The sequence below is a fragment of the Geospiza fortis genome, unplaced genomic scaffold, assembly GCF_000277835.1.
Source record: "Geospiza fortis unplaced genomic scaffold, GeoFor_1.0 scaffold114, whole genome shotgun sequence".
NCBI classification, from domain to species: domain Eukaryota; kingdom Metazoa; phylum Chordata; class Aves; order Passeriformes; family Thraupidae; genus Geospiza; species Geospiza fortis.
The window spans coordinates 2,707,332-2,718,678 of record NW_005054383.1 but is presented as its reverse complement, the minus strand read 5'-3'; the positions used below and the strand labels follow the sequence as shown (position 1 = coordinate 2,718,678).

At 57.2% G+C, this 11,347-nt stretch overlaps 3 protein-coding genes across 3 annotated transcripts in view; 1 reads left to right on the top strand and 2 right to left on the bottom strand.

The window, feature by feature from the left end:
- Nucleotides 1–5,562, top strand: part of ECI1 (enoyl-CoA delta isomerase 1) — an 11,624-nt gene extending 6,062 nt beyond the window's left edge. Inside the window, exons 2-7 of the mRNA XM_005425213.2 lie at nucleotides 3–103; nucleotides 1,048–1,175; nucleotides 1,739–1,885; nucleotides 2,755–2,876; nucleotides 3,556–3,734; nucleotides 5,058–5,562. Of these exons, the coding sequence (XP_005425270.2) occupies nucleotides 3–103; nucleotides 1,048–1,175; nucleotides 1,739–1,885; nucleotides 2,755–2,876; nucleotides 3,556–3,734; nucleotides 5,058–5,224 (844 nt within the window). The 3' untranslated portion in view covers nucleotides 5,225–5,562. The remainder of the gene's footprint in view (nucleotides 1–2; nucleotides 104–1,047; nucleotides 1,176–1,738; nucleotides 1,886–2,754; nucleotides 2,877–3,555; nucleotides 3,735–5,057) is intronic.
- A 235-nt stretch (nucleotides 5,563–5,797) lies between these two features.
- Nucleotides 5,798–9,324, bottom strand: LOC102044474 (deoxyribonuclease-1-like 2). Its single transcript, XM_005425277.1, has 8 exons — nucleotides 9,175–9,324; nucleotides 8,795–8,883; nucleotides 7,723–7,806; nucleotides 7,506–7,606; nucleotides 7,319–7,431; nucleotides 6,905–7,059; nucleotides 6,674–6,770; nucleotides 5,798–5,848 (listed from the first exon to the last, which is right to left on the bottom strand). Exons 1-8 carry the CDS (start codon nucleotides 9,322–9,324, stop codon nucleotides 5,798–5,800), a joined length of 840 nt encoding a protein of 279 aa, XP_005425334.1.
- A 1,677-nt stretch (nucleotides 9,325–11,001) lies between these two features.
- The window catches only part of LOC102044307 (deoxyribonuclease-1-like), a 2,970-nt gene continuing 2,624 nt past the window's right edge, over nucleotides 11,002–11,347 (bottom strand). Inside the window, exon 7 of the mRNA XM_014308745.1 lies at nucleotides 11,002–11,055. Within this exon, the coding sequence (XP_014164220.1) occupies nucleotides 11,002–11,055 (54 nt within the window). The remainder of the gene's footprint in view (nucleotides 11,056–11,347) is intronic.

Genomic DNA, 11,347 nt, shown 5'->3' with positions numbered 1-11,347 from the left:
AGCCGGCCGCCCCCCAGCCCCCTGCAGCCCCCGGGCCTCCCGCTCGCCCCGTGCCGCTCCTTCAGCAACAACAAGATCCAGGTGGAGCTGGACGAGAGCTCAGGTACGGCGGGGTCACCCTCAACCCACGGGCATGTGGGGACATCCCTTCCACCCCTGTCCCATGGCACGTGTGGCTCTGGGCATGGGAAGTCGCCAAAGCCCCAGGTGTTGCTGCTGCAGCTGTTTTGGGGGCTCAGGGAGAAGCGTTTGGGGTTCAAAGTCACACCAGTTTTGGGCACTTCGGGTGGTTGGTGATACAGACAAATCCTGGCTGCCATTGTCCCCTGCCTGTGCATTGTCCCCTCTCTGGGGGTCCCTGGTTTGGGCCCCTGGTAGTGGCAGTGCTCAATCAGGGAAGAGCTGTTGGGAATTTCTGTGAGCTGGCTACCAGGAGTAGCTGTCACATGCCAATGTCCCTGCCCTGAACAAAGGTGCCCAGGCCTCTTCCTGTGGCTTCCCAGCTCCTGCTTTCAGGTGCCTGGGTGCGTCCTTGTGCTGTTCCCAGCTGGGCATGGCTGCAGCGCTCAGGGAGGACCTTTTGGGTAGGGTGGTGCAGTGTGGGCAGGGACAAGGGCTCAGAGCCCTTCCCCTGGTGCTGACAGGCTCACAGCAGGTGTGTGACCCCTGGACACAGGCTGTTTGCTGTGACAGGAGCTGCAGGCTCGACCTTCCCCACTGAGTCCAGAGAGAAGGGAACGGCTGGGCACTGTGACCTGGAAGGTGACTGGGCTTTGGGACACCTGGGGTGCCACCATGCATGGCCTGGTCTGTGCTCCAGTGCACCGCCCCCTGAGTGACCTGGCTTGTGGGTGGATCTGGGCAAAGACAGGACCTTGCTCTTGGCTCTGCTGCTCTGGAAACTTTTAAACAGCCAGGAATGTTGTTGAGTGGGAGTGGAAAACCACAGTTTGGTGAGGGAGACAGGGAGCGGGGTGAAGCTTCCCTGGGCAGGGCAGTGTGAGCTGCTGTGGGGGAGTCTGATGTCCCTGTGCTTACCCTGCACAGGCGTTGCCATGATGAAGTTCAAGAGTCCCCCAGTGAACAGCCTCAGCCTGGAGTTCCTCACAGAGTTTTCCATAAGCCTGGAGAAGCTGGAGAACAACCGGGCCTGCCGGGGTGTGATCCTCACCTCTGTAAGGGCTTGCTCCTCTTTGGGTCACTGCTCACTGGCAAGGGGGGGCCCCCAGGCACCTTGGATTGGCTCAGGGAGGAGGGGAGGGCGCTCTTGGAAGGGCCATGATCTTTCTTCTGTGCCCCTTTCTAGCAGAATGACAACCAAGTGTTGTGCTTTGTCATGAAAATCAAATCAGATCTGCTTATCTGCCAACCCAACACATCCTGTGACGTCTCCTGGCTCACCCACAGGAGCTGCTGGGAGATGCCAGTGCTTATTTTGAGATGTGGTGTGGGGACAAGGTGGTGCCTGGCAATGGGACAGGACAGGTTTTGTGCTGTGTGGGTGATGTACTCACACAGGCACCATGACAATGACAAATCGTGTTGCAAGCAGAGGCCCAGCACTGTGTGGGATAATCCAGGCTGTAGGAGCACTGGGGAGGTATTTTCAGAGCCCCCAAAGACCCTGATTTACAGCACATATTCATCACTTTCCCTTCCCTCAAGCTGCCAGGCTGAGAGCTAAAGGGTCCTTCCTTCCCTGTGACTCTCAGTGACCTCTGTCTTTTCCCAATTCCAGGCTGTTCCCAAAATATTCTCCTCTGGCCTGGACATCACTGAGATGTGTGGCAAGAGCATGGAGCACTACACTGAGTTCTGGAGAGCCGTGCAGGAGATGTGGCTGCGGCTCTACGGCTCCAACATGGTCACAGTGGCTGCAGTCAACGTAGGTCCCGTGGCCCACCTTCCTCGGGGTGGCATTGTCACCTGCTGCGGCTGCTCTGGGCTGTGTGGGCAGGGACAGCTGAAAAACCAGGCTGAAATTCATCCAGGGATGTGTCTGTTGGGGTGTTCAGGCAAAACTGGTGTCTGTCAGTTCTGTGGGCCGTGGGAAGGCATGGCAGCGTGGGATGCTGCAGGCTCTGTGTAAGCTGCAGGCACTGCTGCGTTACACTTCAGCATTTCCAGCAGGTTTTGCTCCTCCAGCTGGGGTTCTTGGCCAGCAGGGAAGCACTGCTGGAGTCTCCATGCCCATGGATGGGTCATTATGTTTTTGGTGTCTTGTTTTCATTTTCCAGGGAGGTGCTGCCCTGGCAGCTCATGGTGCTGTCTGTCCACAGCCCCTCCTCTAAAGGCACTTGGGTTTTCTCTCAGGCATCCTGTGCAGGGCTGAGCAGCGCTGAGCCATGGAAAAGATGATCACAAATGGAAGGGAAATCTTCCCTGTGAGGGGGGTGAGGCCCTAGAACATGTTGCCCAGAGAAGCTGTGGCTGCTCCATCCCTGGAAGTGTCCAAAGCTGGGCTGGATGGAGTTCTGAGCAACCTGATCTAGTGGAAGGTGCCCTGCCTGTAGCAGGGGCTGGGAATGAAATGGGCTTTAAGGTGCCTTCCAAGCCAAACCCTCCTGTGGCTCTATGAAACCCTGATAAACCCTGATCAGAAATCTTCTTTAGGACTGTTTTGAATCAGGTGATCAGAAATCTGGGGGACATCTGCTCTGTCTTCCTGGTGTCTTCTGTGCTCTGGAGTGATCAGCAAGGCTGGGGGGTGTTTGTAACCATGTCCTGGTCTCACTGTGTCCTTCTCTCTGCCAGGGGTCCAGCCCAGCTGGGGGCTGCCTTATGGCCCTGTCGTGTGACTACAGGATCATGGCAGAGAACCCCAAATTCAGCATCGGCCTGAACGAGGCCCAGCTGGGCATTGTGGCTCCCTTCTGGTAGGACACTGCCTCCCACTTGTAATATCATTATAGATCTCTAGAAAGAATTCATCTTCAAGGAGTTAATTAGTCAGTTCAGCTGGTCATGGTGGTGTGGTTTGTGTGTCAGGGGTCAGGTATTTGCAGCTGCAGGAAAGATGACACCTCATTTCTGTCCTGTCCTGCAGGTATCTGAAAAGATCTCAGGCTGCAGAATGTCCTGACATCCTGCACCAAGGACCTCAGTTCTGGCCCTGCAGTTAACTCCAGAACTTGTGCTGGGAGATCTCATGGGTCAGGCTCAGTCTGGGAATAGGCTTTTCTCTGGGTACACACTGGGTACCTGCAAAATCCTACAGTGTGGAGATCTGTGAAGGCACAGGGGCACTAAGACACTGACACACAGGCCCTTGTTTACCCTAGGAATGTATGTATGTACTGTTGGGAAGGAGCTTTCAGTCACAGCAAGTGGGTACCCACAGGCACTGAGAGTAAAAACAGCAGCTTTCTTACAGAGGAAAGGGAACTCTCTTGAGGTACTCCCAAAAATGGCTTTTCTCCCACCATTTTCACATTGTGACTGAGCCCACAGCTGCTGTTCAGAGCACTGAGCCTGGGGAGTGGGACCAGGTGCTGTCAGCTCTTGGTGTCTGTGTGAGCTGCCCCTGAATGTGGCTTTCCCTCCCATCTCTTGCAGGTTTAAGGACACGTTTGTGAATGTTGTGGGACACAGAGTTGCTGAACGCTCCCTCCAGCTGGGCTCCCTCCACCCTGCACCTGAGGCCCACAAGCTGGGCCTCGTGGATGAGCTGGTGCCAGAGGAGAAGCTCATGGAGAAGGCTGCAGCTGTCATGGCACAGTGGCTGGCCCTTCCTGGTAAACCTCTGGCAGAACAGGAGGGGACCTGGTCTGAGTGGGAAGTGCTGGTGTCTGGGAGCTGAGAGTGAAACAGTTTCCATTGAAAGGGGAGGTTTGGATGGCTGGGAGGTAGGAAAGCTCAGCCCAGCAGCCTTGGGCTAAGGGAGAGGGACACTGTGCTGATGTTCAGGGCACGTGGCTCCAGCTCAGCTCATCCTGCCAGCCCTGCTGAGTCAGTCTGGAGGTGTCTGAGCTCCACAGACAAACCGAATCTCTGTCTGTCAGTGGAGGTGCTAGCCCAGGAAAGCTGCCATGGAGCTGAGTGAACAGGCTGGGTGAGAGCTCCTGGGTGGCTGCCAGGCTGCTTTCATGGCCTGAATCAACTCTTGGCACTCTGGATGGCAGTGATGGGGCTGTGGATGAGGACAGGCAGACAGCACAGGCATCGTGTGTTTGGGCTGCTCCATGACTGCAGCACAGGCTGCAGGGCTGGGAGAGGGCTCTCCACAGATCTGAGCTGTCCCAGCCCATGCCACCTCTCCATCCTGCTGTCCTGTGTTAGAGTGACACCTCACCCCCCAGGCTGGGGAGCATATCTCAGCTGTGCCCTCTCCTGACTTCCAGGAGATCCTGTGCAGATCTTTCACCTAACTCAGAGCTGTGTGTGGGTGGAGGTGGCTCCAGCACCCGGGTCCTAGAGCAATTCAGGGTTCCCAGATGCAGGGGGTCAGTCCTCATTTCATTGTCATGAAGTGCATGAATAAAACATCTGTGCAGCAGATGTGCTGCACATCACTGCACCTGGCTCTGTGAGGGTGTGAGCAGATATGTGCTCGAGGCCTCTCTCAGCTCCACCAGCCCCTGCTGCTCCAGCAGCATCCACATGTCCATGTGGAGTGGCACAGGCCCAGGGATGAGCTCGAGGGAAGTGTTGCTGGCTTTTGTACAGCAGGGTTGCCAGGAGCAGACTGTCTTGCAGGGACTGAAGGGAGTGGTTCAGCTTAGAGCCACAGCAGTTCCAAATAAGAAGGAATTTTGTTTGTTTGCTGGTATGTATTGAAGGTGGATATTGGGCTCTGTAGGGCACAGAGAGAATGAGGTACACAACTTTTTGTCATCTTTGCCAGTCATTTCCCCACTGAGCAGTACAACCATAATTTATTGTATGAGAATTTATCCAGTTCAGCTCCCAGCTGATGGGTTTTTCTTACCCCTTTCCCTGCTGCTTTCAAGAGCACTTTGCTGTGTGAGCTGTCCCATTAGACCTGCATCTGGTGGCATTGAGAGCTGGTCAGGGGTGAGACCAGGGCGTGTTGCTCATCCTTGCTGTCCTCTCTGCAGACCATGCCCGCCAGCTCACCAAGACCATGATGAGGAAGGCGGTGTTGGACCGCCTGGTAGCTCACCGGGAGGAAGACATCAAGAACTTCATCAGCTTCGTCTCAAAAGAGTCCATCCAGAAGTCCCTTCGCATGTACATGGAGATGCTGAAGAAGAGGAAGAGCTGAGGGTCCAGCTGGTCCCTGGGAGGTCGAGTCACCCTCTGACTCTCTGCAGTAGCTGTTGGTCTTACAGTGAAGCCACCTGCAGTGCCAGCAGTCGGTGACGTGCCACCTGCTCCCACAGCCACCCAGCTGCCCCTTCCCTTTGTGCCTGTAGAGTGCCTGACACCACTGCTGCCTTCCCCAAGGGCAGGGAGAGCCCACACAGACCCCGAGGAATGGACAGGGACAGGGTCTCAACACGCCATGGCCCAAGCCTGACGGTCCTTGGATGTCCTCCCTCCTGTCCAACAGTTAATCGTGAAATGAGGTTTGTCAATAAATCTTCAATGAGGTAGGAGATGGATGCTTTGTTCCATGGCTTGTCTGTGGTCACAGTGTCCTGGCTGGTGGCCTGTCCCCAGGCTCTGGTTCATGGTGGGCTGTGGGCTCTGGGCAGAGCCAGCTGCCATCCTTCTCCAGATCAGGATGTGGGGCAGCCCATGCACAGGACTCGTGGATGGGGCTGAGTGGAACTCCTTCATGGGGATTGGTGGTGGGAGCTGGAGCTGGATCCTTGTCTGTGGCTGCAGGAGGAGCTCAGGCTGCCAGCTTCACCTCGACTGGGTAGTGGTCGCTGACTGCCAGGGCCTGGAGGAGGGCAAAAGATGGGAGATGTTCAGTGAGCCACTCACCCCTCACTCTGCTGCTGAGGCTCACAGGGCAGTCAATGCCCTGCCAGAACCTTTTGTGTGCTGGAAGGGGCACACTGTCCCCAGCCCCAAGAGACTCAACACACAAGGCTCTCATGAAGAGGTGGCCAGGTGTGGCTTGGTGTGGGCGCTGGCAGGGGACCACCTCCCCTCCAAGCCCCCATGACTCATGTGGGGGCTCTGTGTCAGTGATGGGTTGTTGAAAGTTGGCTTGAGCTTGAGTCTTGCCCATGGAAGACAATAAAAAGCCCTGTGCATCTCTTCTCTTCCCAATGGGGACAGGCAGTGACCTCAAATCCTTTGTCCTGTTTCTACCCTTGGGTCCCTTGTCACCTTGAGCCCCTCAAAGACCTTATTGCTCTCTACACCTTCCTGAAGGCAGGTTGCAGACAGGTGGGGTTGGTCTCTGCCACCGGGCAGCACTGACAGAACCAGAGGACACAGTCTCAAGCTATGTCAGGGAAGGTATAGTTTGGATATTAGGGAGAAATTTTCACTGAAAGAATAATAAATTACTGGAATGCTCTTCCCAGGGAGGTGGTAGAATCACCATCTCTGGATGTGTTTAAAAAAAGACTGGCCATGGCACTTGGTGCTATGGTCTCGTTGAGGTGTGAGGGCACAGGTTGGACTTCATGATCTTAGAGGTCTCTTCCAACCTCATTATTGTGTGATTCTGTGAAAGAGACAAGGACAGCCCTGCAGCCTGGGCCAGCTCAGCTTTGGTGCCTGCTAGAGCCCCAGATGTGTGATCCTGGCTCACCTCCTCCTGGTCCAGCTGGAAAGCACGCTGGAAATTGTAGATACCAGCTGAGTTGGACAGGATGCTTCTCTTCAGCTTGCTGCCGCACACCACGATCCTGCAGGCGAGATGTGGGTGGAGGGTGGGTGCCACTCCTGCCCCTGCTGGCAGTGCAGGCAGGCAGGGGGGTGCCAGGGAAGGGGACAGTGGTGCCAGGGAAGGGGACAGTAGTGCCGTGGTGGCAGTGCTGACCTGTCATAGGCACAGTCTGACTTGCCCACAGTGGTGTCGGCGCTGTCGGGGATCAGCCATTTGAAGATGTCGCTGGTGTGCAGGCGGATGGATGGCCAGTCACCGGGCTGCACGTAGGAGCAGTCGGCATTGAAGTCCCCCAGGAACATCATGTTCTGCAGGGGACATGGGAGATGTGGTGATGGGCTGTTCCTGCCATCAGCCCTCCCATGGGGGTGGCAAGGACCACCCTGTCACGGGGCAGGTATAGCATTCTCACCCTGCACCGGCTGTGCTTGCCTCAAATCAGGGTCCCAGTGTGGGTCAGACAGTCCCTGGGGCTCAGTGCCCAACCTCTGTGTCCCCCCCAGTGCTGGTGACACTCACATCAGTTCCCCAACCTCTCTGTCCCCCCCCAGTGCTGGTGACACTCACATCAGTCCCCCACTTGTTGATGATGGCCAGGTAGACATCGTAGAGTGCATCAATCTCAGCAACAGCATCATGTGGGGCCGAGTGCAGGGGCACCAGCACAAACTCCTTCACCTCTGCCAGGGGAGAGGGATGTCAGCCCCACAGCCACCCCATGCCACAGCCCATGGTCACTTGTTCCCCCACTTACTGGTGCTGGGTGCTGACACCCTCAGGATGAATGGCTCCCGGCTGAAGACATCCTGGGGGTCCTCATATTGGTAGGTGTCCACCACAGACACAACGTCTGTCCTGTGGCAACAAGAAGATCGTGACCCTGGGATTTGGCACAGCCCCTGTGTCCCCTCTGTGGTGCTGGTGGCCCTGCAGTGCCATGTCACAGGCTGCAGCACTGCCAGCCCCATTACCTGTAGATAAACAGGTACATCTCCTTGTAGTTCTCCCGTCCCAGGGGGCCACTGATCTCGTAGTCATACTGGGATGTGGATGCACTGCAGAGACACAAAGGCAGGACAGTGACATGGCTGGGACTATCCTGGATTGGCTTTGGCATGTCCAGGAGCTGGGTGGCCCCAGGGTTTGCACCAGCTGGTCCTGCTCTGGAGTCCCCATAGTTCATTGTGCCCTGGTTGTGGGGTGACATGAGGTATAGCAGCTCTGAAGCCCCCAAAGCCTCTCCCCCAGGTGGCTCCTTGGGCACAGCATGACGTGGGACGACTCCTGCCACCCTTTCTCTGCAGGGACATTCCTCACCTTCATTTGCAGCAGAGCCAAATTAGGTCAGTGAGTAGCCTGGGGCTCTGCAGCACGCAGCGTCACCCTCCCTGCCCTGGCTGCTTTGTGACCATGCTGGAGGGGACACGGAAGGGGTGAGGACATGGGCAGGGCACACCTGCTCAGGAGCACCAGCTGCCTTTCAACACAGCAACAGCAGCTTCCGCATGGTCCCGAGCCGTGCCCTCTCCAAAACTGGGTCAGCTGGTGGAGGGGCTGCCACCCTGCTGTGGCCAGTTTTAGCCCACCCCAGCAGCCCCTTTTGCTCATAGGGTGCCAGAACTACCCCCTCAAAGCACCATCCACTGCTGTGTCCATCCTGGGGTCCCCTGGCCACTCACAGGGGCTTGGGGTGCAAGGTCTGCCTGTCCCTTCCTCCCCCTCTCTTCCTTCTGCCCTGTCCTGTTGGATTTTGGAGACAGAGCTTGCCAGAGCTCTAGTTCCTTTCCCTCCTGCATGCTCTGGTGAGCTTACAGCTTTCAGAAGGGATTTGTATCACTTACATCCCCATTCCCTTCGCTGGGTTATCCCCACTGTTGTTTTCAGTGCCTCCTCCTTGCCCCAGCACATTTCTCCTAATGTCCTATTTTTTTTTTCCCCAAAAATAAACTTTCTGTTGATGAATAATTCTTTTTTCCTCTTACTGCTCAGGCAGCCTGGCTTTGCCTGCTGGTGCTGCCATGCCAGTCCCAGCCCCTGTTGTACCTGTTGAGCTGCTCCATGAGCTCGGTGACGGCGCTGAGGTCGGAGTCGCGCACCTCCTGCACCAGCACCACGTCGTAGCGGCGCAGGACCTGGGGGCCGAGGGGAACAGCTCAGGGCCACTCTCCCAGCCAGGAACATGGCTCCAGCTTCAGCACCATGGGGGCTTACATGTGCCTTGGGGCCAGGGCAGATGTCCCCAGGGAGGGCTCAGAGGGACTGTAGGTTGTGCCTGACACCTCAACAAGCCTTCATCCACCCAGGCCGTCCCCAGCACTGCGATGCCATCCCATCCTCAGCCACATCCCCATGTCTCTGACACAGGAGCCTTGTTGGGGTCTGTCCCAGCACACAGCCCACCCCCATGCACTGGCTGCACTCACGTTGATGATGATCTCTGCCACTTCCTTGTTGGACATCTTGGTGTCACCAAAGGCCTGGATGTTGAAGGCACCGATGCGCAGCACGGCAGTGGCTGGGCACAGGAGGAGAGCCACAGCCAGCAGGGACAATTCCAGTGTCACAGTCCCCATTCTTCCAGGATTGATGCTGGGTCACAGGGGTGCAGGGATGGGAGATGAACTTGGAACACTATTTTGAGTTTGAGGTAGAGGAAAAAAACATGTAGATCCTTCCAAAGTCCTGGTGTGTGACAGTGTGTCATGGTGGGCATTGCCCAGAGCAGGTTGCAGAGCTGGTGTGGGCAGTCTGCCAGCTCACCACTCCCAGAAGAAGATAAATCCTGTCTCACCGCTGTGAATCTGTCTCTTCCAGCTCCAGCGATCACCCAGCTCCACTCCCCCACCAGGGTGTCTTCACTGCCCACCAGCCCCATCCACCACTGCCAGCATTCCAGGCACCCCAGGCTGTTCCACATCCTCAAACTTCATCACGGCCCCCACTGCTGGGATAAGGAGCCTCATCCCAACTCATCCCAGTTCATCCCATTCCCACCTGGTTGCAGTTGAGGGCGCTGATCCCGAAGCTGTCCTTACCTGGCTGAAGGTGCAGCACCTCTGCCCTGCCGGCAGCAGGACGGGCGGCTTTATTGCCAGCAAAGCAGGATGAGTCTGACACCCCCTGGGGCTTCTGACATAACTTTGAGCTCCTTCCCACATTGGGAAACCAAAAATCCCACAGGGAGACAGGGTGGGGCCAGCCCAGCCATCCCTGTGCTGACACAGCAAAGGACAGACAGGGAGACTTGGAAATGCTGGGGCATCCCTGTGGGACTGGGTGGGTGTGTGGGACTTGGGGGCTGCCATCTGGGGGGGCACCTGGACCACAGAGTGGGCATGGTGGCCAGGCAGGAGGTGAAGGGCGCTGGCCTTAATTGGGTGATTCAGACAGTGTAATTAGAGGGAAGAGAAGGAAATGGCCAGTGTGTGGGTCAGGCAGGTGAGCACCACCAGCCAGGGCAAGAGGGGATGGCTGCAAACCCCTACAGCAGCCCCACTGTCACCCAGAACAGCCCCACTGGTGACCTAAAGTAGCCCCAGGAGGGCTGGTGTTCCCCATGCCAGTCCATGGCATCCCCATGGCCCATGGCATCACCCCAGGATGACAACAGAGCTGGCTCTGGTGGCTGCTCATGCCAGGACTTGCCAGGCTCTCACGTGCACCTCCAGGTTTTGTATCCCCACACCCAGTCTCGGGGTGAGTCCCCTGTTCCTCGGTGCTGTGTCGGCACTGAAACCCCCTGGGAAGCCCCAAGCCCCCTGGGAGCTGACTCACGTCCTCCCTGCACCCTGTCAGCGCCCTGTCAGCAGCCCTGCAGCCAGAGCCAGGCAGGCTCTGCCAGGATGTGGCCCTGTGAGCTGGCAGCACAGCATCCTGCACCCTGGAAATCCTGGAGCCCCCCAGCCCCTTCCCAGAGTCCTGGCTTTGCCACCATCAGCTGAGAGGGAAGCAGAGCTCACCACCCCATGGGTGCAGGTCTCTTGATGGCAGGAGCCCTGGGGACCTCCCTGGCTCTCTGGCAGGGGGCTGAGGGGCTGCTGGGGATACTGAAGGAACCTCCGTTCCAGAGCTGCAGATGCAGGAAAAGGCTCATTTTTAATGGAAGCAGAAAGCAAAAAACTTCCACAGGAGCTCAAGGACTCCTTGCAGGGACAGTGGGCAGCTTGGCTGGCACCAGTGGCACATGGGCTCCCACGAGGGACGCAGGTGTGTGTTGAGGTGTCCTGGTAGCCACTGCTGTGGGGACAGGCTCAGAGGGCTTTCAGGGTCACCTCCACTGGGAAATGGTCGCTGACAGCCAAAGCCTGCGTGTGAGGGAGAGCAGAGTCACCCTGACCACAGTCAGCTCATAAACCCTGAGCTCATCTGGACCCACTGCCACTGTCATGGCTGGCTGCGACCCCAGCGCTCCACTCCAACCCCCAAAATTTAGACCATACCCCAAAATGCTCGATCTGGAGGGTTGATTTGGTACAACAGCTGGGGTCAGGCCGCCCTTAGGGGCACCCTTGGGAACAAGGAGCCCTCCCACACCCCCAGGAGCTGTGGTGGGGCACATGCCCCCCCCCCGCCCCTCACTCACATCCTTGAGCTGGA

Excerpts from the sequence above, each read along its gene's own strand:
- LOC102044474 (XM_005425277.1), bottom strand. The coding sequence starts at position 9,324 with ATGGGGACTGTGACACTGGAATTGTCCCTGCTGGCTGTGGCTCTCCTC. Across the intron at positions 6,771-6,904 it reads TCAGACTGTGCCTATGACAG|GATCGTGGTGTGCGGCAGCA; the intron begins GTCAGCACTGCC and ends TCTCGCCTGCAG. Across the intron at positions 5,849-6,673 it reads TCCAGCTGGACCAGGAGGAG|GCCCTGGCAGTCAGCGACCA; the intron begins GTGAGCCAGGAT and ends GCCCTCCTCCAG.